General features: G+C 42.2%; 1 protein-coding gene across 2 annotated transcripts in view; it reads left to right on the forward strand.

The window, feature by feature from the left end:
- gse1b (Gse1 coiled-coil protein b) overlaps window positions 1-23,040 on the forward strand; it is a 126,932-nt gene that overhangs the window by 83,320 nt on the left and 20,572 nt on the right. For both annotated transcript variants that reach the window (XM_077713098.1, XM_077713099.1), the window contains exon 3: window positions 22,255-22,452. In XM_077713098.1, the coding sequence (XP_077569224.1) occupies window positions 22,255-22,452 (198 nt within the window). The remainder of the gene's footprint in view (window positions 1-22,254; window positions 22,453-23,040) is intronic.

The raw sequence follows: 23,040 nt of genomic DNA on the forward strand, positions 1-23,040 counted from the left end.
CTCTTCAGAGTTGCCATGTGATCTGTGATGGCCTCAAAAGACAGTGTTAAAATAGGCCCTGTACAGTTTATGTGTACACGTGTGAAGCGTGCGTGGAGCTGTGATGGATGATAGATGATGGCTGTGGCCTGAATAGATGGCTCGGAGTTGGTCAGATGGCTTCCTCAGGAGGAGGAGGAGTAATGAGAAGACAGCACAGGCTTACAGATCCATCATTCTATGTGCTGAAGCCTTAACGTCACCACTAAACAAATAGCACTGGAGCCTTAGTGTTGTATAAATCTAATCCCAAAGTGTTTGTCTTTGCCTATGTTGAGGATTTTTTGAACACAGAAAAAGCAAAAGGGCCAAAGGTTTTGATGCTATTTCTTCCCACATGCTCATAACTCTGGTCGCGTTCTTTTATTTATGTGTTTGTATTGCCAGCGTGTATGCAAAGGAGCAATACGCTGGGCCTCTTAGTGAGTTTTTCTGCAGTTTCTTTGTTTTCATGACTATTTACATGTCAGCGCATGAACATGTGGGTCAATGGTCACAGGAATGCCAAATATATCAAACTCAGACTTAAAACTGCAAGACCCTTAAACATTTGTATCGGTAACCTTAAGTGAGTAGACAAACATACGCTTTTCTTCCTCCCGCATGACATGACTTGTGGGAAAAAACATGCCCCTATCCAACACACACAGTGAGGTCTAATATAAATCTCATAGTACAACCGGTTGAAGGATGATGCATTGATCTGACACACAGTCGCGCCGCACTCTGGTGCTGATTGATGTGGCCTGGCTCCTGGCTCTGTCTGCGCCGCTCGTTCTGCATCATGTCAAGGGAGGTTTCAAAACAGGATTCGGGGCCACTTCAGAGTAGGGAGAGCAGCCCATGAAGGTCAGAGGACTGAGGAAAGGCTAAGGAGAGTGAGGAGTAAGCTTTTTGGGCGCTGAATCAAACTGATGACAAACACGTGAAGGATGAAATCAGGAGGAAAAAGGGTGTTGAATGAAGGAGGTTGATTGCTGCAAGTCAGGAGTAGATTTGCATAGGACTGGCTAGCTGAATCTTGTCAGCGAGTAGCTGTCAGAGGCACGCTGGCAAAGCAGAGGCGGGCATAGGGGTGGAGGGGGGAGGCACGGTGGCATTTTGGCTGCCACTGGAGCGTGCACCTGTCGACGAAGGGGGGGGGGGGGGGGATGAGGGGTGACTGATACACAGTGTGGTCTCTTGGAAACAGTCCCTGAAGACGTAGTGTAAAAAAAAAATAACGAGGAATTTAATCGTATCAGACAGTTGTGTAGACTCGGCACATCCATGCTCACAGGTATGGATGTGCTCACTCATCTCCTAGCAATCATACAGCCAAACACGTGCATCAGAAGTCCTAAGTAAGCACATATGTGCTGTTCTCACATATGCAAAGTGAACTGCTGGTTTGTGCATGTACAGGATATGTTGGTTGCATAGTTTTTAGCCTTTTCTAATGAGCGTGTTTAGGTGTTGTTGGCTGCACGACACAGCACGAGCAGATGCAGGAGCCAAAAGCCATTGCCCTCGTTAGGCAGCTGCCAGGGAGAATTTGTAACATCACACAGGAGACCCAAACACACAAGTAAATCATGCACGTGAGACATGTACGCTACATAAAACATTGTTTCTATCTTTAATATTTTATATGTGTTTGGAGTTGTTATCCATTACCAAGCAGGAAACGTCAGGAATGACTCGATCTGTGTTTCTGTTTGTTACTCACGGATCAAAACTTGAGGTAGTACTTTTGCTTATGATTTATTTATTCTTTTTTTTTTAGTAGCAGATGGTGGCATCAGATTCAAATTACTGTAATTTGAGATGGCTATAATAATTTCACAAGCTTAGAAGGAGAAAGAAAAACATTTAGATACCGCAACTGTACATTTCTATTTAATATAGGACAGTGTCATACACCCAGGATGAAAGGTTCAACCATTCAGCAGGATGATAATGTGTCTCAATACTAAATACAAAGGCTAGCGGCTTCCATAAAAACTAAACATAAGACAGAGAGAATTGTATATTAAAATCTGGAATGTCTAGTTTCCTAATGTGAAAACATTGCAAAATGACACGGACTATTGAATATCTACTGTACGTGGTAGCTTTATATTGCTATAAAGCAATTGATTTTTTTTTTACGATCGGGAATATATTGTCTATCCTCTGGGAGAAATAACTAATATTACTGCAGTTTACTGAATCGTTCGGTTTTGAAACCTTTTGTAATTTGTGTCTTCCAATGTACTGTATTATACCACATTTTTATTTACTCCAATGCAAGATTATATAAATATGAGTGTTTTTGTATGTGAAACCCAGAATAAATTAAATGCTACTGTACATTGAAGGTTTTGAAAAGGGCTATAACGCCATCTAAGGAAGTTTTATATTTGATCATTTTTTGCCTGATTTTATATATAACTATTATATGAACTGGGGTCATTACATACCTCACAGTTCGGAGATTGAGGGTTCAATACCAAGCTTGCTTGTCTTTTTAAAATTCCACAAAATGGATTGTAACATAGATGTCATTTTACATTGATTAAACATCAACGCATAATTAAAATGTTTAGTTAGTCTTAAAGAGAGATAGGGGCATTTGGCAGCTGTTTATGTTCTATAGCTAAAGTGTTAAAGGGCAGCGATAAGTCTTCCATGTTACCCTTGACTCCCGATGCAAGTCTTTGGTCTTTCCTGTACTCCTCTGATCTGGCTCCCGTCTTTCATAATGAGCACCGCAGAGGGCAAGATAGGGGATCCGGAGCACTTTCAAGGCTGGTAGCAGCTCCGTAGCCTTGAGGTGTTACCTCTCCCCCTCACTGTGTAGCAGAGACCGCAGACAGGGTGCTGCACATTGGGAGGAAAACAGTAAAGGACTGTGGCCATAATTGCTGTGCAGCCTTATATTTCTTTTCCCTTTTTTTTAATCTGCCTTCCGTGTGCAGAGCAGGATGGTTAGCAGATGGTCTTGTTACCAGCAAAATGAAAATGAAAGCAGTAAAATTTGCTTGTGTTCATTTTCACGTACCCCCAGGTGAAACCTTGAGCATTCACATACTGTACACAGCTACACACTCGCCTCAATTCACACATGCCACGGATAAGGACACACACACACACACACACAAACACACACACACACACACACACACATTACCGACATGCACAGTGCTGCCCCGCTGGCTTTGAGCATGCACCATCTGCATGCAGGCAAAGTGTGTTGGAGGAGTGAGAAGTGTGTTCTTGGCTTGGGAATGTGTTTCTAATGTTCATAGCCATAGCTTATGTTGCTTTGGAATGTAAAGAGTGTTACCAAACACCTGATGTATCATGTCTCTGTTCTCCAAACAAAATGTTTTTAGGAGCAAGATGACAGTTATTAAAAGAGGGATGAATTGGCAGTTTGAGGTGAAGATAGCTAACGGGGAGGATAGAAAATTGGGATTGTTCTTTCACCAATATTCTTTCATCGTTAACTCATCTTGGTTTTCACTCTTGTTTTAAACTCGTTGGTGAAGATTTCCAAATTGCAAAAAAGGATACTCAAATGTACTACCCCCTAAACAGATGGCATTTTAAGTGTTATACCTTTGCAAAATATTAAACTGTTGTCATTTTCAACAAATAATAAGGGTCATTAGAGAGTACAGTGACTAGGTCACGCTGCCTGGCTTTATGTGATCATCATACTTCAATGGAAAAAAAAGAATAAATAATAATTCCCCGCAACTAATTTTTGCTATGTTGTTTGTCTAATATAATGTTCTAACTGCTAAACATACCTTTCTAAATGAGTATTTTGTGGAATGTATTAGAAGCACCTCCGCTTCTGTTGTATTGTTAAGTTGGGAAGTTAATCGGGCCAGAGCATTCACTTCTTATTGCGACATAATGATGGATGTTGCGGTGGTTTCCGGTCTTTTTAGAATACAAAAGTTAATAACAGCACTTGTCACTTGTTAATCATAGGACTTTCCATCATCCACATTCCTGCAATGTTTCACAATTGGATTTGATGAATAGTTTAGTCTACTGGCTTTGTTTTTCTTTTTTCCCTTTCGCCTATACTTAAGAATGCTACTCATGTTGCATATTGTATGGAGCTGAACAATAGATTGTGTTAATGTATGTCCCCATTAAAAAGGCATACTCCACCCTACTTTTCAGAAGAAGGATTAAATAGGTTGAAGCCTTTATTAAAGTCACCATTAAACTTGACTTGTCCCTGAAAAGTTGATTCACTTCTACTTCAAGGCACTCTAGTGGAGTTTGCTAAAGTTTGTGATAATCTGAATTCTAAGAGGCCCCTTGTTTAATAAACCCAAATGACATATGTACCATTCCACACATTCAGACACAAATGTACTCTCCACTGTTATAACAAGCCTTTACATCACCCACACAGCCTTTAAATAGAATGAGAGATTCATATGTGAAGATTAAGTTATCAAATGTTTAGCAATAATTGTCAAAAGCAATGTTCCTTAGTTAAACATCACTAAGACTACATATACATTCATTCATGCATTCATTTTCTGGACCACTTATCCTCACAACGGTCACAGGGGGTGCTGAAGCCTATCCCAGCTGACATCGGGGGGAGGCAGGGTACACCCTGAATTGGTGGCCCCTACATAGGAATGCTTTGGTAAATGTACTTTGAAAGAAATGAAGTCCTGACCTTTTTCCTTTTGCTCTCTATTTTTGTACTGGCCAGGTGTCCAATTGCTTTTTATCATTTACTTTATGAACCAGTCAGACCTTCCATAGTGCTTTCCTGTTTACCAAAATGCCTGGCACTGTACTTGATGTGTGCAGAGTAGTGATGATGAGCTTGATGAAGTGTGTGTGTGTTATGGAGGTGAGCACCACATTAATGTAGCGCTATTACAACACCTGTCCTCTGCATGGTGATAAATCCTACACTCCCTCTCCCTGAAATAGTAATATACTATAATATATGAAAAGCAGGAGTAAAAAAAAGGACATTGGAAGATTAATTGGATTTATCCTATTGACTCTCATATCCTAGTAGCTGCTTTGTATTTTGCAGGTAATTTTTTTCATGTTAAATATTTTAGGAATAAGATGGTTAGATAAATGCTATTAAGACCTCTCACGGTGATGAATCTTTTTCTTACTTTAATTTAGACACTGTTCTTAATAGCCGAGAGCCATGTCATGCCATGTCATTCCTTTTGAATTAGTTCATCGTTAGCCATAATTAGTTTTTATGGAGTCGCGCCAATGCTCTTTGCTTGACAAGTCAGCATGTATCTGGAAATGACTAGGGGAATAACCAGGGGAATGCTATCTCTGGCTAGGATTCTTTTGATAATGTAGTGCTACCAGCTGCAAATACACAGGACCTCGAGTGCTGTTATAATGGAACACTTGTGCTAGCTGATGGAGACTTTGAACGCACCCCAAGTGGTAATGACATCAAGATGGGTCGAGATGTCGAAATTGGATGAATGAAGAATTTTGCATGAATTAATGATGTTCGGGCGGCCCGGTGAGTGAGTCACAGTGGAGTTCTTGGGTTCAAATCCAGGTTAGTCTAGCTGTGTGGAATTTGCATCATCTCCCCGGGCCTGCGTAGGTTTTCTCCGGGTACTCTGGTTTCCTCCCACATTCTAAAAACATACATGGTAGGCTGATTGAACACTCTAAAGCAGTTCAGAAAATGAATGAAGGAATGAATAAATTATGTTACTTGCCCCCCAAAAATCAGTAAGTACGCCACTAATAGAGATGAAAAAGTAGCGGGTTATAGAAAAAAACATGGTAAATAAAGCTGATACAATGAAAGCAGTCTTCATCAATCAATGACTTTCTTTGACATTTGACCCCTCCAACGTACGACTCATCAGATAAACATGACCACTTCAAACAAGCTCATTGCCTCTGCCTACAGGCCTGATACAACAAGGACATGCGATACCAGAAACAATCAGTTCTTTGTATGCACCACTGGATAAAATATGTATATGCAGTAGTTTTGCCAATTGTGAAAAGGGTGATTGGGTACAGAATGTTTGAGATAATTGTTTAGTAGCATGTCACAGCTTGAAAAAAAAGTGAGCTGAGAAAGGAGCGGAAGGCCTTTTTTCATTAGGTTAAATGCTGTAAATAACATCAGAGGGTGCCGCTAAATGGGAATCAATGCAATTACCCTATTAGCATGGGCTTGAACTCACACTGGCTCATCAACACACACCCCTTCCGCTCTGTCTTATAACTGCGCATTTCCTCCGCACACAGTAGTGCATTGCGATGTGTGGCAACCCAGAAAAGCAGTGCACAGTCGCGGGCTCGTAACTTTCATCGACGGATCATTCGAGTGGGCACATTAGGAGGTCTTTTCAAAATGATTTTGTTTAGATTTGAGTAACCCCTACTCATCAGCTCAATTTGGAGAACTAACAGTGTGTGGGGGCAGAATTTGCTTTGCAGTTAATTCATAATTACAAAGATAATTGCTTTGGCTAGAACCATCTTTTGCCTGTTTGAGAGGTGTGTGAATATTCCATGATGTACTTAGAAGGCAGACATGATAATTTCTTTCATTTTTTTAAATTGTTGAACATTAAAAAATACCATTCATCATTAGTTGTACTGACAAAAACTTCCTGATCATTTTGACTTTCAATTATATGAGTTCCAAGGCTTAAGGCTTCTTAAATTGGACACAGATTTATTTCACTTGTATTTGGATGCTCTTTTTAAAGTGATACATATGCAAAAATAACACCAATAGCTTAGGGAAACTGATCATTTTAAAAAGATGCAGGTATTCACATCTGCATCGGCTTCTCCATCTGGTTCACTCCTATCTTTATTATCATCCCCTTCTTTATACCTGTATTCTCATTCGCTGAGCTTCGTCCTTCATTTCCTTATTCTGAACCAACAATGAGTACAATACAATGTCTAAACTCGTATGGAGGCAGCGGCAAAGTCAGTAAGTGTGTGATCATTCCTGTTCTGTAATCACAAGCAAAGTTAAAAGACTGCCGCCAAAGTCGAAGTCTTCACACTGACAGCTAACAATTAACATCCACCAACATGTCTAATAAAGGAGCACACATTGATCATTTTGTCACAACTGAGGCTGGAATGCCTTTAAATAATTAGAGAACACTACAACATGCTTTTTTTAAAATAGTCCATCCATCCCTTTTGTGAGTGGCATTACGAGCATATTTGTATCATCCATAGATATAAAACTAAAGGTATAAAGTGTCTTTACTTCCTTCCCTTACCCTCACACAGACAGACACAGACGCAATGACCAAGAGGCAGAGAGAGTGTAGTGCTCGTGTGCCTGTTTTTTCAGATCAATGATGTGCGGCTGGGTGATCGATGTGAGGGCTTAACGGAGTGGAGAGAGCTAATGGGCAGGTCAGTGGCTCAGACACATCCTGGCTCCCCCCAGCCTATTACCACCATGTCTGTGAATAGGCCTCACCACACTCCCCCTATTGCACACACAAATCCACGCGGGTAGACAGGAGGGATCACAGCTAAAAACGTTCCAGCTATACATTTCCTCCCTATTCCTTTTGTTTAGCCACGTCTCATCCACAAAGCTTAGATTGTTATCTCAGATCTGGATGTTAGGGCTGCCACGATTATTTGACAACTAATCAGTGGTCAAATCAACAGACAATTATTTTGCTAGTCAAACATTAAGAGACATTGTATAAACATCATAAATAATCAAAATTTGCTGCAATTCATGGCGATGGATGCCGGTCAGCACTTTGTTTGTAAAGATTCTTACTTTTTTTTTTTTTTTTCATTTTTATTCAATATGTTATTTTATTCTGTTTTAAATGCAGTTAAATTTAAAAGACTATGTTTCCTGATTTCTGTAATATAAACAGTAACTAAAGTGACTTATAAATGAACTAATTAGTCGAATAATCTAAAAAAAATCTTATTTTATTATCATAATAATCTTTTATGGCAACCCTACTGTATATGATTAGATAGATGGGACAGCAGTTAAGATAGAACTTTCCTGTGATGTCAAATAGATTTAAAGCAGATTATCTAGCTAGACCCACAAAATTCCTGGCGTGTATTTTTATACACACTGGAGATGAAAGGCAGTCCTTCTTCACTGAGGTGGAGAAGGAAAAAAAAAAAACACAAGGCTTTCTTTTCTCCCACCACATCCTTGTTTAACCTGTCACATTGCCGGGCTCCTCCCCTGCTGTTGGTTCAACTTCTCATCAGCATGTTAATTACCTCTATTAGCTGCCAGGGAAGAACGTGGAGCACACTGTGGCCTAGCCAGTCATCCAGCCGTAGCTGGGTAAATATTCATTTACATACACACATAAAAGCCACTGGCTGTAGCAGGATATGTGCCATTTTAAATATAACACTGTTAAGATTGACATTGTCGGAGACCTATTCATTTTTTTTTTTTTTTTTTTTTAAATTTTACCACGGTTGCAGTTGAAAGTGGAAATGCACTGTATTCTCCACTATAAATTTCTTTCACGGCTGTAAGCTAAGGAAAATATGAAAAACATCTCTCAATTTGATGCAGTGTAGTTCAACAATACTCGCCTACAACCACACTAATATATATGTGGAATCAATCCGATGGTAATGGCAAATATTATTACCCTTGTTTGATACAGGTTGTGTACTGAATGGCATTATATTGTGCAGCCAATGGTGGGTCTTGTTTTCTGATTTGGATGTAGAATAATATGGATGAAAGCCTGATGGGAGGATGGCTGATGAAAATCCACAAGCGTGTCTTCTTTTATATACTAGAGTCATATATTCATTTTTCAGCCAATCTCCCACGGGGAGAGCTAAAAGAGCTGCCACTTGTCAACCTCATAATCAAGTTGTTGCATTAGGGAGTTCAAGGAGGTGAATTGAGGCATCCTGAGTAGGGGGGAGCCGCCATAATATCAGGACAAATAGGCATAAATGTAATAATTAGCACAATTATTTTTTGCAGCCTACGCTCTTTCAACCTGCTCTTCCACAGCCATACTGTCTCTGTCTCCTGTGCCTGATAGATTGTAATGAATGTAACAGCAGCGAGATCCTTCAAAAGCCTCTCAAAAGCTTAAGCCCCTTTATTAAATTAAGCAAACGATGCCTTGGGCCAGGTCTGCTGCTGGGGAGAGTCGGGTGGGGGGGAGTTGGGTTGAGGGTAAAGGCTGCAGCACTAAAGAAGGATGTGAGCAGGGTCGATAGAAGGTAATCACGGTGGGGGTCGACTAGGCAAAAAAATTGAAGGTGGTGGCCATGACATTAGCAACACAATGCAAAGATTAAAAAAATGTGGAAATAAAGTCTGTAAAGCTCAGTTATATGACAGAAGTAGTATACATTTGTGGTAGCAGTGTGAAATGAGTCTCAATTTATCATTTAAAGCAAACACTAATTACCAGAAATTACTCAACTGCTAAAGCTTATTGGCGGCAAATGGGGAAGGGGCAGGACAAAATTAAACTAATTACTAAGTAAAAGACATTTTGACACAAGCCTGTGTGACTAAATTAACAGAAGGAGGCTCTGTCAGTGTGGGGAAAGCTGTCCAAGTGGGAGCGTGTTCACAGACGGCGGCACCAGGCAGATCAGAGACGGAGGTTTCTCTGCTGCATCGTACCTGCTCGCTCTCACTGGCAGGCAGGTCAAATAGAGGTGAGGGACACACTAGCACTTGGATGAAAGACAAGACACACAGTCATTACAACACACTGCACAAGTGCGTCCTTACACACATTTTAGAGTAAGGTCATGACATCTAAAGCACCTACATTAGCTAGGGGTCAGTGGTGGGATGTAGCCAAGTAAAATTAGTACCTACTTTTAAGCAGTGTTTTCACGTGTTTGTGCTTTTATATTTAGGAAGACTTTTTACTTTTATTAGCTAAAAAAAACTATATTTAAAATGTACTTTCAAAATATTTTTGTCTTTTATTGTGGGGTAGGCGGTATTTTTTTCTTGACTCGTTGACTGCCATTGTCATTGCCAGCCTCCCAGTTCAAATGGATTGGACTTCTATCGTCCTCAAATGGCAAATCTGTCCTTTTTTACTTGAAGAATTTGATTTAGTATTATTTTTTTCCAGTCAGCTATCTTTACTTCTAAGTAATGATTGTCATGCAGGCTGTAGAATGAGCCCCACAATTTCTACTTAAAAATGAATCCACTGCCATTTAAAAAGCTTCCACTTATTTCCTACTGAGACCTTGCCTATCTAATCCAAATATCCATCCCTGGCTTTGGAAGAACAGTCCGTCTTTACCGCTTACAAGAGTGGCTTTGATTGCACAAACTGTGGACCTGATGCTATCTAATCCACAGTAAGACCATTGATGAACCAGGAAGGACTTGTGAGGTTTTATGAAGCTTGTCGTTTGAGGCCTCAACGTGTGCTCCTGGTTAATGCCTGTCCCCCTGTGGACAATTCACGTATTACCTCTCCTTGCTGTGTGTTTATTACACCGTAATTGATTGATTATCTTGACAAAAATATAATCTATCTGACAGCTGTTGCTTATTTCAAATAGACGTGATTTCAATAGTTAATCGGGATTTAAGTCATCATTCCCATTATCTCAGTGCTTTCAGATGTTTTGAGAGATTTACAAGATTAGATGAGGATTTTCTCGGATTGATTTAATGTACAAAATATGAATAATAAATACATAACAACAACAACAACAACTGTTATGAAAGGGCCCATTTAAAACATTGGTCAAACACATTTCCTTCATGAACAACATGGATTATGACTGAGAACCATTTCATAATAGGAAAAGGTGATAATATAGTTGCATTTGCTTGTACTTCAAATCTTTCACTCCTTGAATTTGAGGACAGAATTCATGGAAATTGATTGCATTGTGTTCAAAAAGTCGTCAAATCCCTGCAAGGTGAATTTGCTCTCTTTCCCCCCCTAAATATGCAACTATATACTGTATGTTTAACTTCCACCAAATTGAAAATGTGTCTTTTCGGTACATACTGTGTGCCCAAATGAAAGGAACAAACCTGTTTAGCAAGAAAGTTGTAAGTAGATACACTATTTGCTTTTGTGAGCCATAAAATGGGATGCTGTGGGCTTGATTTGAATTTGATACGTTTACAGTACTGTGGAATCACCCTTTGTAGAGTACCCTTTTATCTCTTTGACTACCATTGATAGTGCTAGGTGTCCAATCTATTTTGACTGGGACTCCCAGTCATAATTATTCCTGGATGTCGTAGGAAAACCGGAATGCCCGGAGAAAACCGGAATGCCCGGAGAAAACCGGAATGCCCGGAGAAAACCTACGCAAGCCCGAGGAGTAGTACTCGCAAACTCCACGTAGTGAGGACCGACCAGAACTGTGAGGCCGATGTGCTAACCACTCTGTTGCTGGGCCACCCTTCTGTTTTTATGTTAAATAATTGAACAAAAGTAGTGAATTCCCCTATAATTGTTCCATTTGTTAGCAAGAAGTGTGTGGTTTAAGGAGTGGTCGCTACTTTCTTGACTCCATGTAGGAGGAAGCACAGGGCGAGGTCAGTGTTTTGGTCCTGGGGGCGTGGCTTAGGGGGAGCAGGTGCTTGTGCCCCCGCCCCCTCGAGCTTGTCTGTCCGTCTGTCCGCCCCCCGCCTGCGAGGAAGCCCCACCCACCGGCGCCCGGCTCGGCTCCCAGCAGCCGGCCAGCTTCTCTTCTTCTTCTTCGCTCCTCGCTGGAGCTTCCTGCGTTACAACAAAAGTCGGACTATTCCACGGATGGATGTATCCGCGTTTCCGCTGCCATCGACGGCAGGAAGTTTGTAAATTGTTAACCCCGGATTTAGCCAGATCTCGCTGTTTACGGTGAGTGCAACAACCTTGCTGTGTTTGGAAGCCCTTTTGGGGGATGTTGGGCATGTTGTTTGCCTTCAACGAACATGCGGCGAGGGTTAGTAAAAGGAAGTCTGGAGGACATCGAGCAAACGGCAGTAATCTTTTTTTTTTATTTCCTTCCCTCTCAACCGTCGTCGAGCGCTCATTCTTACCGAGAAGTGCGGAAGGGGAAGCAAAAGCCATTGCAACTGAAGCCTTTAGTTCTCCTGCTCCTTTCCAGACAATTGTCTTTTAAAAGCAGGTTAGCCTGAAGGGATGACCCCCCATACCCCCCTCCGTCACAGCCACCCGAATTAACTTCAAATGACCGCAGGGCTTTTTGCAATTATTGTGCAAAACACAACCGCGGGCCTTGCTTTTTACGAAATGATCTTTTAATGTGAAGTAAAGTGTATATCTTTTCCACGATCCAGGCTCGTTTCAAGCTCATGTAATAGTGCATGCTCGTTTGGAAATGCATGTTAGAAGCTATTGGGTGCCTTAGAGTGAAGGATATGACCCTGTTTGTTGACGTGTGTTTAGTGTGTGCACGTATGTCCGCCCACGGCAGGTGGAGCGTGTTGAATCACTTCCCACGGGCGCGCCTTCACTTCACTTGAAGCGCGGACACGCTCAACAGCTGCTTCTCGGGGCACGCGCATGCCACTCATCGAGCCCTCGTGCACGCCTTTTTTCTCTCCCTCTCAAGTGCGGTTGGCAACACACAGCAGGCAAATACGCACCGCTGTTTCATCACAGGCGTACTACTCTAGTAAGTACGGGTGTCAAGCATAAGGCACGCGGGCCAGAAGCGACCCGCCTGGTGGTCCAATCTGGTCCACGGATGTTTTCACTGTCTTTGTGGCAATGTAGGTCATTCATCCTCTATATACAAAATTAGATGATTTTATTTAATTTTTTTGACACAAGCGCTGTAAAACTCCATCTGAATTAATGCAATATTTGTTCTTTCAGCCAATGAGTTTACAAGGAACCTTAAAATACCCCGAAACTGACAGGAAGCAACCTGGAAATAGACAAAAATCCACCATACAGGAGGGAAACCTGAAATTCCCCCAAATTCATTAGGAAATGATCCAAAATTTACAAGAAGTGACCTGTAATTACCCTGAAATGACAAGGAAGTGTTGCAAAATTAATCCATTGCCTGCCTTTGACAAGGATAAAGGTCAAATTCACTTAAAATGTGGACTGTGGATGCTCATCTTTCAGTGCCATTAAGTTACCTTTTTATGGCCAAAAATAAACCGGTCGGGCCCACATGAGATCAAGTTGGCAGGAATGTGGCCCCCAAAACAAAGTGAGTTTGACACTGTTGACTAATCATTTTTATTGTTGAACTGACAGACAGGGTGCATTGGAAAAGTACCGAAACAGGTTTCACACAATGCTACAAACCCAATCTCCTGAATATTAATTTGTTGTGAGTTACCCCATCTGCATTTTGCCGTGTTTTGTGAGGTAGGGAGAATTGTGGCCTGAAATTGGGTTGTGGGCAATGTGTGGAGAATCCGAGAGTTTCTGGCCAAGAACATCAATGTGCGGAAGAAACCTTGCTACCCTACTTGGCCTGTCTCTGTGTAGCTGTTTTTACGCGTTTCCAAAATCAAGGACACTCCTTTTGAAGATGTGGATGCCATCAAGGTCATTAAAGTCACAGAGCTGAGATAGATTCCTGACAAATTGGACCTGTACGTGAAGGTGTTACAGAGTAGGTCAGAAAGGTTTGTTCAAATCTTGTTGGATTATTTTTAAGTGGAAAACCTGTAGTTTACAGTTGGATTTTAGACATATGTTTTGTGATATTAGTCTGGTTTCTGACACCTCAAACTGTGCAGTGGTACCTTGGTTATCGAGTGCACTGACCTTTTTTTCACAGTTATTCTTTTTAATTTAGCAGAAACAAAGACCAAGCATACAGATTGCATATATTCTAGCATGAATAGCGAGACATAGCCTGTGAATGACACTGACATGGTGACGTTGGTTTCCAAACATTTGTCTTGTTTTTATTGTTCAGTTTTTAGTGCATGTAAATGTGATCCTTTAAAGAAGGGAAAAATATTGTTTGTCTGGGATTTCTCCTCAGATTTCTGCACTATAAATGGATGATGCGGTGCATTAAAATCTGTTTTGGCATTTCAAATTCACTGAAGATGTTCCTTAACCCGTCCATGTTTTTTTCTGAAGCCTTTTGTGCAGTTTGTGGCGTTGAGCTATCCTGCAATGTGGTAAGGTGGTAAGTGTCTGGGGGCAAGACGGCAGCTGCTTTTAGGAGGGTGTCGGTGACAGTTTGTCTGTGGTGACAGCACCTGGTGCTGTTTAGAGAGTGATTAGCACAGTCCCAAACATCGCCCTGTAGTGTTTACACAAGGAACCATGGAGTCAAAGGTGACTGACTTTGCATTTCCTTATCAACGGCACCCATTGATGGCTTTGAATAGCATTGACTGTAAAGTGAGCGAGAGGAGGAGAAGGTCTTTTGCATGGCTTTGCATAGTTCCTCAATGGAGAGGATGGCATTTATTTTACTGGGAGAAGATCCCATTTGACTAGCATTTCAAAACATTGTCCTGAGATGGTATGCAGAGGGTGCCGCATGAAAACCACTGGTTTTGTCTGTCAGGGCAGCGTTGCTATGTGGTCTGCCTGTGGAATAATGGAGAAATCACTATAGGATGTTTAGGAAATTAAGGTTTTGCTTGGCCAAAACGCACTACTTCACCCCTCTCTAGGTTTTGTCTCTGTCTGGGATTTTGAGCCATTTTGGGTATTGTTTGGTGGCTTTACACGCTTGAATGAAATGGTTGTACAATCAAGTCATAAGATTTAGAGGCAAACAAGACCGCAAGACAACCAACACTTTTCGTTCTTTATAAAAAAGCAGCTTTGTGTTCTACATTTCCCCAGTGTTGTCTATGCCTGCTTGTTTTCTGGCCTCCGTTTGCTTCCTTTATAGTCCCCCTGTCACGGACATGTGTCCGTGTGTGACTTCACTTAACAAAACTCGCTCATCTATATGTGGGTAGGGTGTGGTTGATATTTGCTTGCGAGGCGGTTAAGAATGGAACCTTCATTTGCTTGTCACACTTTTTTTTACAGTTACTGAAGCTCCTTATTTTAAAAAGATTTGTATTTTTTTTATAGAAAGCCACAGGCCAAATTTCCCCACTACTTAAGGCAGACCCATTTTTTCCTTGCTCTATTCACAACACCAAAGCATTTAGATACCTGTAGATATTGGTTGGTTTGTGTTAGCCGGCTTTTGTCGTGCCGTGGGGGCTGATAAGCAGAAGCTCAACAAACAGGGTAAACAACATGAGCACACTAGATAAGGGAATGATACACACTCAACAGTGACCCATCCTTGACTACCTGCCCTCACCGATTTCTCATTCCCTATTATTAATGTGATCGTGTTCTCTACATAACTTATGTACCACTTGTGTACGCACATTTTTTTACTCGTCTTTTCGAACCTAACATTGCGCTGCACATTTTTATTTTTTAACAAAGACCTTTTCTACTGCTATCACGCCATCATTTTATCCTTCGCCCCTGGCTGTTTCTGCCTCTATCTTGCCTGAACATGGGTTGTCAGTTTGCCACTTGAAACACACACACACACACATACACCCCAGCCCCTTGTGACATCAGCTAAATCAGCTGACTGTCATATTGTGTGTTTGACTCAACACGCGCACAAACTTTCCGTGTTCACCATATTGCCTGTTTGTCTTATCTGGCTGCTGTTTGCACAGGTAGAGCTGTTCTTTTATTCATCACTGCTCATATTTAAACTAAAGCCTGGCGATAATGTGGTCCTTCATTCCATTTCTCAATGACTATATCATGTGTCGCTATTCATTAAAGACATGAAGGTCATGCTATTGAATTTATTATAAACTTTCTATTGCACTTTTATCACACCTTGAGCATTACAGAGCATATGAAAAAGTCTTTAGCACAATTGTTCAAACATTAATGAGGCAAATTTATTAAAGATCAAGCGGTTAGAAGAATTTTAGCATTTTTAAAATAAAATTCATTAATCACATCTCACATAATTAATGATGCACTATTATATTATTATGATTTACTAGAAATTTGTCTTACAGCTACGGTAGATTTAACAAATCCAAATTTTAGTGTCATGACAAAACTACAACCGCCTTGTGCCACCACCTGTTTATTTTCCCAGGATAAAAAGGTGGTGTTTGGATTTGAGGTGAAGAAATTACATTTTTTCATTTAATTCACCCTTCACTTCAGGTGTGGAGTTGGAGAGTGAAAAATCCACCATCTGTAAAAATACTCAAATTGTGACTGCTCCTTGTAACGAGTCGCAGCCTATGTGTAGAGGATCACAGATGCATCAAACGTGAACTAAACAATGCTCAACGGCATGCTTCTGTTCGTCTTGTTTGCTTCCATTTGGGCGTTTGAGTTCACATGCTCAACATCTGTCACGTCTTGTTGCACTGCCACCTTCTCCTGCCTCACTCCAGCAGGTGCTCAAGAGACAAGGTCAGGGGTGCCTTGTTGCGGCGTAGATGATGACGGCGAGGACGGATGAGTCAAGAGTGGACTCCCTGCTTCCTCTCAGTCAAACAGCTGGGCTGGTGCTGAAGCTGGCCCCCTCATTAGGGGAGCAGCGGGGGCCGCGTCCCCCTCAGCGAGAAGTTGCAGAGAGAGCGCAGACAGCCGCCTGACTCCTGGGACTTGGACCATGTGAGCCAGAGAAGACAGAAGGCTCTAATGTGCGCGTGGTATCTGCGTGCGCCTGCATATGTGTGCTCGCACCCTAAGCGGCGTTGTCAAGCGTAACCAGACTGTGCTGTCACGCACCCACGCTGGTGTCTTCGAGAACATAGCCACACACTCCTCAATGACATGCACGCTCACAAACACACGCCGCAACATCTTCCACAGCCAGCATGTAATTAACAGATAGAGGAAATGGCGCTGTCGGGGTGGGTGAGTCAGATGTCGGGAGGAGGGAGAAAAAAATCATCTGAGTTTGTGGCTCCACCCAAGACACCGGTTCTCTGCGGAGAGGAAGGTGATGTGAGAGAAGAATTGCCGGCTGGTCTTTTCAAACGTGCATTATTGTTGCAAGCTGCTTGGCAGGCAGTTTGAAGTGGTGGATGGTGGTTGTGGTAGTGTGATGCGGTGTGCAATGTGACGAGAACAGCGCAAGAGAAGAGGTGAGGGTTGAACAATGAGAACACGAACACACTTAAACCTTCCTTACATATTGCCTCTGTGGAGTGTGCGTGTGTATGTCTAGGTCTCTGACTGCGAGTACTAAAGAGTGAGAAAGTGGGGTCAGAGGGAGATGTACTCTGTTAGCTGTAGCATGCATAATGGAGGCCTGCTGTATAATGATGGCCCTCACACAGGCAATGCTCGCTTCCTGATTCTTTTGCGCCTCCCTTTCTTGTTTCTCATTGTCTCCCTTCTCTCGCTTCAGTTCGTCAGCCAAGTAGCTACTGTTGCAGGATTTCCTTGATATGATTTCTTGGCCTTTGCCATCATGCAAATGAGGTGGCGTGCATGTGCTCGCAGGTGTGTGCGAATTTGTTAGCACACCAACAGGCACATCCGTTTTTCCGTGCTTGAGGGTAGATTGCCCTGACATCTCATCTTTGAAGTCAAACAAACTCTGAACCCCCAGAGCAGGTTTATCCTGCCTTTTTGTGAGGGAGTGAGTGATAAACTATAGCAGTTGGAAGACAATACAATGTTTCCCGGCATGCAGCCTCTGTCAAATTCCAATTCAAGGGCCTCCCATCAATATCATATTACATTACTATTTTACGTCAATATGTAAATTTAGCCCGATTGGTCACATTACACTTAAAGGAATAAAAAAATAGAAAAATTGAGGTATTTGACAATTTTGATAGAATCCGTTGTGATTTTACTTAACCAGTAAATATATTGATAAAGATCCAAGAATATTCTAAGATCCCTTCAAATCCCAATTTGAATCCTCACCATCCAGTCTCTTTATTCTTATTTCAGAAGGCAGTAGTACCCATTTTCTCATTGTTTATGATTATGTTGACCACCTCACTTATATACATCTATGACACCCATGTTTTTAAAGTAAAAAGTGCTCTTACATGCCCGTGCCCCTTGGATAGCCTTGTCAGTAAAGCTAACAAAGCTGTTAGGTACGGATGACATGTTCTCATCACACTAACTCCAAAATCCCTCCCTTATGAGAGGCTGAGCTACTTAACGCTGGCTAATTTCATCAGGACAGGAAGCAAATCTATTCCAGAATGGAGGTTGTGCCTTACCCTACTCCTACCCCTTTCAATAGTTATCAAATTCTTGGACCTGAACATTCTTTTTGAACTTGCTGTCACAAAATGTTCCTTGGTCACACAAAAACATTTAAAGTCGTGTAGTTAAACCTCTTCTACAAACAAAGACACGTTGGAAAAGTTCACATAATTAACTGTAGTCTCTAATATTCAAACGCCTCAAGCAAATGACTGGAAAAACGAGTACAGTGCACATAGTGCGTCTGTTCCACGAATACAGAGGGGAAAGTCAACAAACACTAAGATTATTGTACAATGGCTCGATTTGAAAACATGTTTAGCTACCTTCCTCGCCAAATGTGGGAAGTCGGTAAATTGTAGTCATATTTGTGTGACCAGAATGAGAAGGATGCTAAAACCAAAGTATGCCAAGCTTGTTAAAGCTGAACTGAGTGGTGCTTTTGCAGTTGGAGACGGCGATCCTTTCCCAGTGTCACTTTGTTCAACTTGGCAGAGACTAGTTGGTAGACGGATGGATCTGTCCATTGGGTTACCGCCGCTAGTTTTAACAAGCTGATAGGCAAATCCCTTTCTGGTTAAAGATTAACCATTCTCCAAAGCTGCCATGGCATTATCTCCACACTGACCGGAGCCAAGAGGATTTATTTAGTGAGTGATAGAGAGAATACTGTCATCTGTATTCGAACCACTAAAAGGTGCAATTGTGTATTTATATGATGAAGAGGGTTAGTGATCTGGTTTACTCTGGGATGTTAAAACTTTGTGTTTATCTATAGTATTTTATATAGTAGTCAATCTTTCTAGATCATGCATGTAATCATGTGTGGATCATTTTGTACAGTACATTCCATTTTTCAGACTTATTTTCCCTGAGGGCATAAAACTACCAGGATTCTAGGTTTGTAAAAGATTAATCTTTAATAATTAGATTGCCAGTGCAACTGTTGAGGTTAAGTGCCATTCGAGAATCATTATGTATTCAGATCTTGGATGCTTGTGTGTTATCTGGCACTCAGTGTCTTCCCTCCTTTTTTGCATGTAGCTGGATTTTAAAAAAGCAAGGCTATTTACCAGTTAACTGGGAGATGACGCCATCTGCTGCACATTTCAAGAGCCGCCACACTTGGTGTAATACTGGACTGGGTTTGAGTAGTACCATAATTTGCATGATCCCTTGGTAGTTCTATTTTCATTTTAATAAGACTCAGTCATAGTGTTCTTATCACAAAAAAAAAAGATAAACCCGATGCACAAGGTGTTAATGATCTTCACAGCAATGACCTCATTGGTTCATGAAGAGTTTAAAGATCAAATCATTGTGATATTGGGCAGTTTTGACAGTATATAACTTGAGTCAAATCCATGATTGTGGTGTCCTCATGATAAGAATAGCTGAGGTGTATGATGATGGGGAGATAGAGCAAGAGCATGTCCTGGGGGACAGAGGAGCCCTTTATCAAGAGGTGGCCTTTGGATCAGTGTTCTCCTCCATTTTGCATCAGCTCTGCCCCAAAGGTAATGCCTTTCTGCTGTCATCTCTGTTACCCACAAGCTCTGGCTTTTCTGGGGGACAAAAAGAAGGGACAGCAGGAAGCCACATAAAATGACCTATTCACAGCCTTGCAGTGGGAGCAGGGCAGAAGCTGTTCTTGTACTTTTCCAAATAAAAACTCCACGAGTATTATCCGCATAGCCAATGATTTAACAAGAATATTTCTCAGTTTAGTGGCTGGAAACCCCCTTTTCTTTGGTTTCCATTGTTGTTCGGGCTGTCAAATTAGCAACGATGTACCAATTATCCCTATAAAGAAATCTGAATTTAGATCTCTCATTGTGGGCAAAGCTCCTAACACCATGGTTCCTTAATGCTTGAGGGCTCGTCACAGGCCACAACATGCCTTTTTGTGCCAAGGAGGAAAGGGAATAGAACAAGCCATAGTTCTTGATTTGCATCAATAGATACGCGCACGGCAAAGGGGTCAGGCGTGGCAAGAGGCTGAGCATCTTCTCCCGCTGTCCCCCTCCCCCAGCTTACCTTGGCAAACCATGCATGCCTGTGTCTGTTATCTACAAATGGTTTAGGAATTATAGGTTGAGGGGTGGAGGAAGAGGAGGGAGAGTGTGAAGGAGGGAGGTTTATGTCTGTGTGGGTTGGTGGGGGACAGCAACGCGGGGGGGTTGAGGTCATGTGACATCGCAGCAGCTGCTAGGCTAAGAATTTCTGTTTTCTCCCTCAGAGGGAGAGAGCGAGGACACGGAGGGGAGAGATAGGCAGCGCGAGCGCGTGCTGTGCGTTGCTTTGTTAGATAAGCTCCGAAGGGTCTTTGTGAGGGGCAGTACCAAAGACGGGAAGGCAGGCGGTGGGAGAGCAACCCGGACAGGCGGTCGGTCCAGTGGCGATAGATCGGCGGCGTCAGGGAGCAAGAGAGGCGAGTGGGAAGATGGTGTGCGTCCTCTCAGTGGCCGCCGGTGCGCGCTTGTGTGGGCTAAATGTGAAGATGCAGACATGGGGGATCCAGGCGCTTCCGCTCCTTTGTGCAGTAAGGAACTACTACTACCACACTTTCTTTCTCATTGCATTCTGGGAAAAGGGAGGGGGGTTTGCCATGAGTGGAGGTGACAGGAACCGGGGCCAGACCTCCGGCCGGATGTACGCTTGTCTGTTTGTTTGTCAAGCTTTATACTCGTCCGTCTCCTTTCACCATGTGGCTTCATGTGTGCTGTCGCCCTAGTACAGCCTTCTGTGTTTATTGTGTCGATTCATTTGTACAGATGACAAATGTTCCATATCTGACTTTGATTTGCCCGTTGAGCTGACTTTTTCTGCCTTTATAGAATTTCCCTGTCAGGAAAAGACTTCACTAAGTAGTATTAGAGGACCCGGCAGCTCTTCTAATGGCGCAGTGTGTATTGTTCAGCCGGTAGTCATTGTTGACTTCATTATTAATTGTGCACCGGGTTCACGTGGAGTGCACCGGGTAACTGAAGGGTTACAGGCAGGACTATCTGTGAGCCGTTGGAAATGTTATTCTCTCTTTCTCATGCATGAATCCACTGCTGTGTATGTGTCAGACACATGCGGGGTGCCGTGCCGCTTCCCTCCAGTGGGGATATAATCTATTTTTAGAACACTCAGCCTGCAGGGTAAACTCAGATATAAAGCCCATTCATACAACTAAGTTCTTGACATTTTTGTTATGTCAGTAGGTCATTCTTTTGGGTGCTCATTTTATGAAAACCACACTAATATGAACATGAGCCGGGCATGCATGTCAATGTGTGTGTATTGTCAGAGCATGTAAGGCTATCACACGCCCTTCTGGCATTTAGGGATTCCACTGACTGAAGGGCTGTCAACGCGGTGTCACCTTTCAACACAAACACACACTTACACACACGCACACACTCACACACACAGTAAGAAAAGAACTGCAGCTAACCCTTTATTCCTCTACCACTCTCTTCTATAGGATCTCAACCTTTTCCATTTTGCTCTTGGGGTAAATCTAGTGAGCGCTTGACCTGTGATTATATTCACAGTCGACACACTAGGTACCGCAGTTTCTTGACTTGTGTCGCAGCAGTCGCCGTTGCAGTGTTGTCTATGCTCTCACCTTTTGACCTCAAGCAGACATGCACCCAGACTTTTACGTTCTCGGCTGGGGAAGGTTGACCTGCCCTCGTAACCTCTAAACTTTGACCTCAAGCTATACAATGAATGGCCTCTGCCCCTCACACCACCAATCCCCATCAGCGCCAGCTGTCACTGAAACTCAGCACCACACTGTCAGGGTGCAAGAAACATTTTTTTGTGTATCAAGTAGTGAGGGATCACTTTGTAAGTGCCCTGGAAAAAAGTGGATTGCGGAATGTTGAAAAGTCATTATTGATCAAAGAAAGTTGGAGCTGATTTTAATGATATCAATATTGTCACCTATTTATGATATAAATGAGTGAATGTAACTAATTATCCTCTAAAACATTGACAATTTTCCCTCAAAGCTCTTGTGAATAATGCCATTTCTACTCTTCATTTGCAGGCATGAGCCATGAGCCAAAGTCGCCATCCATAGGAATGATTTCCACAGCAACCCGTACAACGGCGACGGTCAGCCCTCTCACCCCGTCGCCTCTTAATGGCGCCATCGTAGCCAATGGAAGCCCAGCTGCCCAGTCGGCTCACTCCGGATTTGCTGCAGCCCTCCGAAAATTGGCAAAACAGGCGGAAGAACCAAGAGGTAAAGTCATATCAAAAGAAGTTTGAGTTACTTTTTTTGCATTGGTCCTGCTTTATATCCCATGTTCCCTCGGTTTCTCTTAGTTTTTCGTATTGATTGCAACTCCTACCGTTGCTATAAATAATAAACAATAGTCTCGGCTGGTAAAACTCAGATATGACACCTAACTTCATCAGTCAGCTCCATTTTTCTTTTTTTTAATACACATTTAAAAGGACACAGCCAGTTAGCCAGCACGTGTTCCATACTTTGGCTCACAGGATCAAGATTTTTTTCAACAACTTGCTTCGTTGATCTTGATGAGGCTCTCAGTGAACAATCCACAGCTCGCACAAGTTGTCGTCAAGTGCACAAGATGACATTCTTGAGCATTGCATAGCTAAGTATCAATATCTGACAACAGTGCAGTTTGAATACAGAATGACAGCTTATATACCATGAGAGGTATATATGTACATATTGCAATGCCAGTATTTGTTCCCATCCTTATTGTGAATCTTAGCCCTTTGGAACTTACTTCACAGCCTAACCGCTTAGTGACTTTATTCCTTCTATTTATGGGCTTTAGAGAGGCCATATGTGTATGTG

This window comes from Stigmatopora nigra, chromosome 3 (genome assembly GCF_051989575.1).
Source record: "Stigmatopora nigra isolate UIUO_SnigA chromosome 3, RoL_Snig_1.1, whole genome shotgun sequence".
Taxonomy (NCBI): domain Eukaryota; kingdom Metazoa; phylum Chordata; class Actinopteri; order Syngnathiformes; family Syngnathidae; genus Stigmatopora; species Stigmatopora nigra.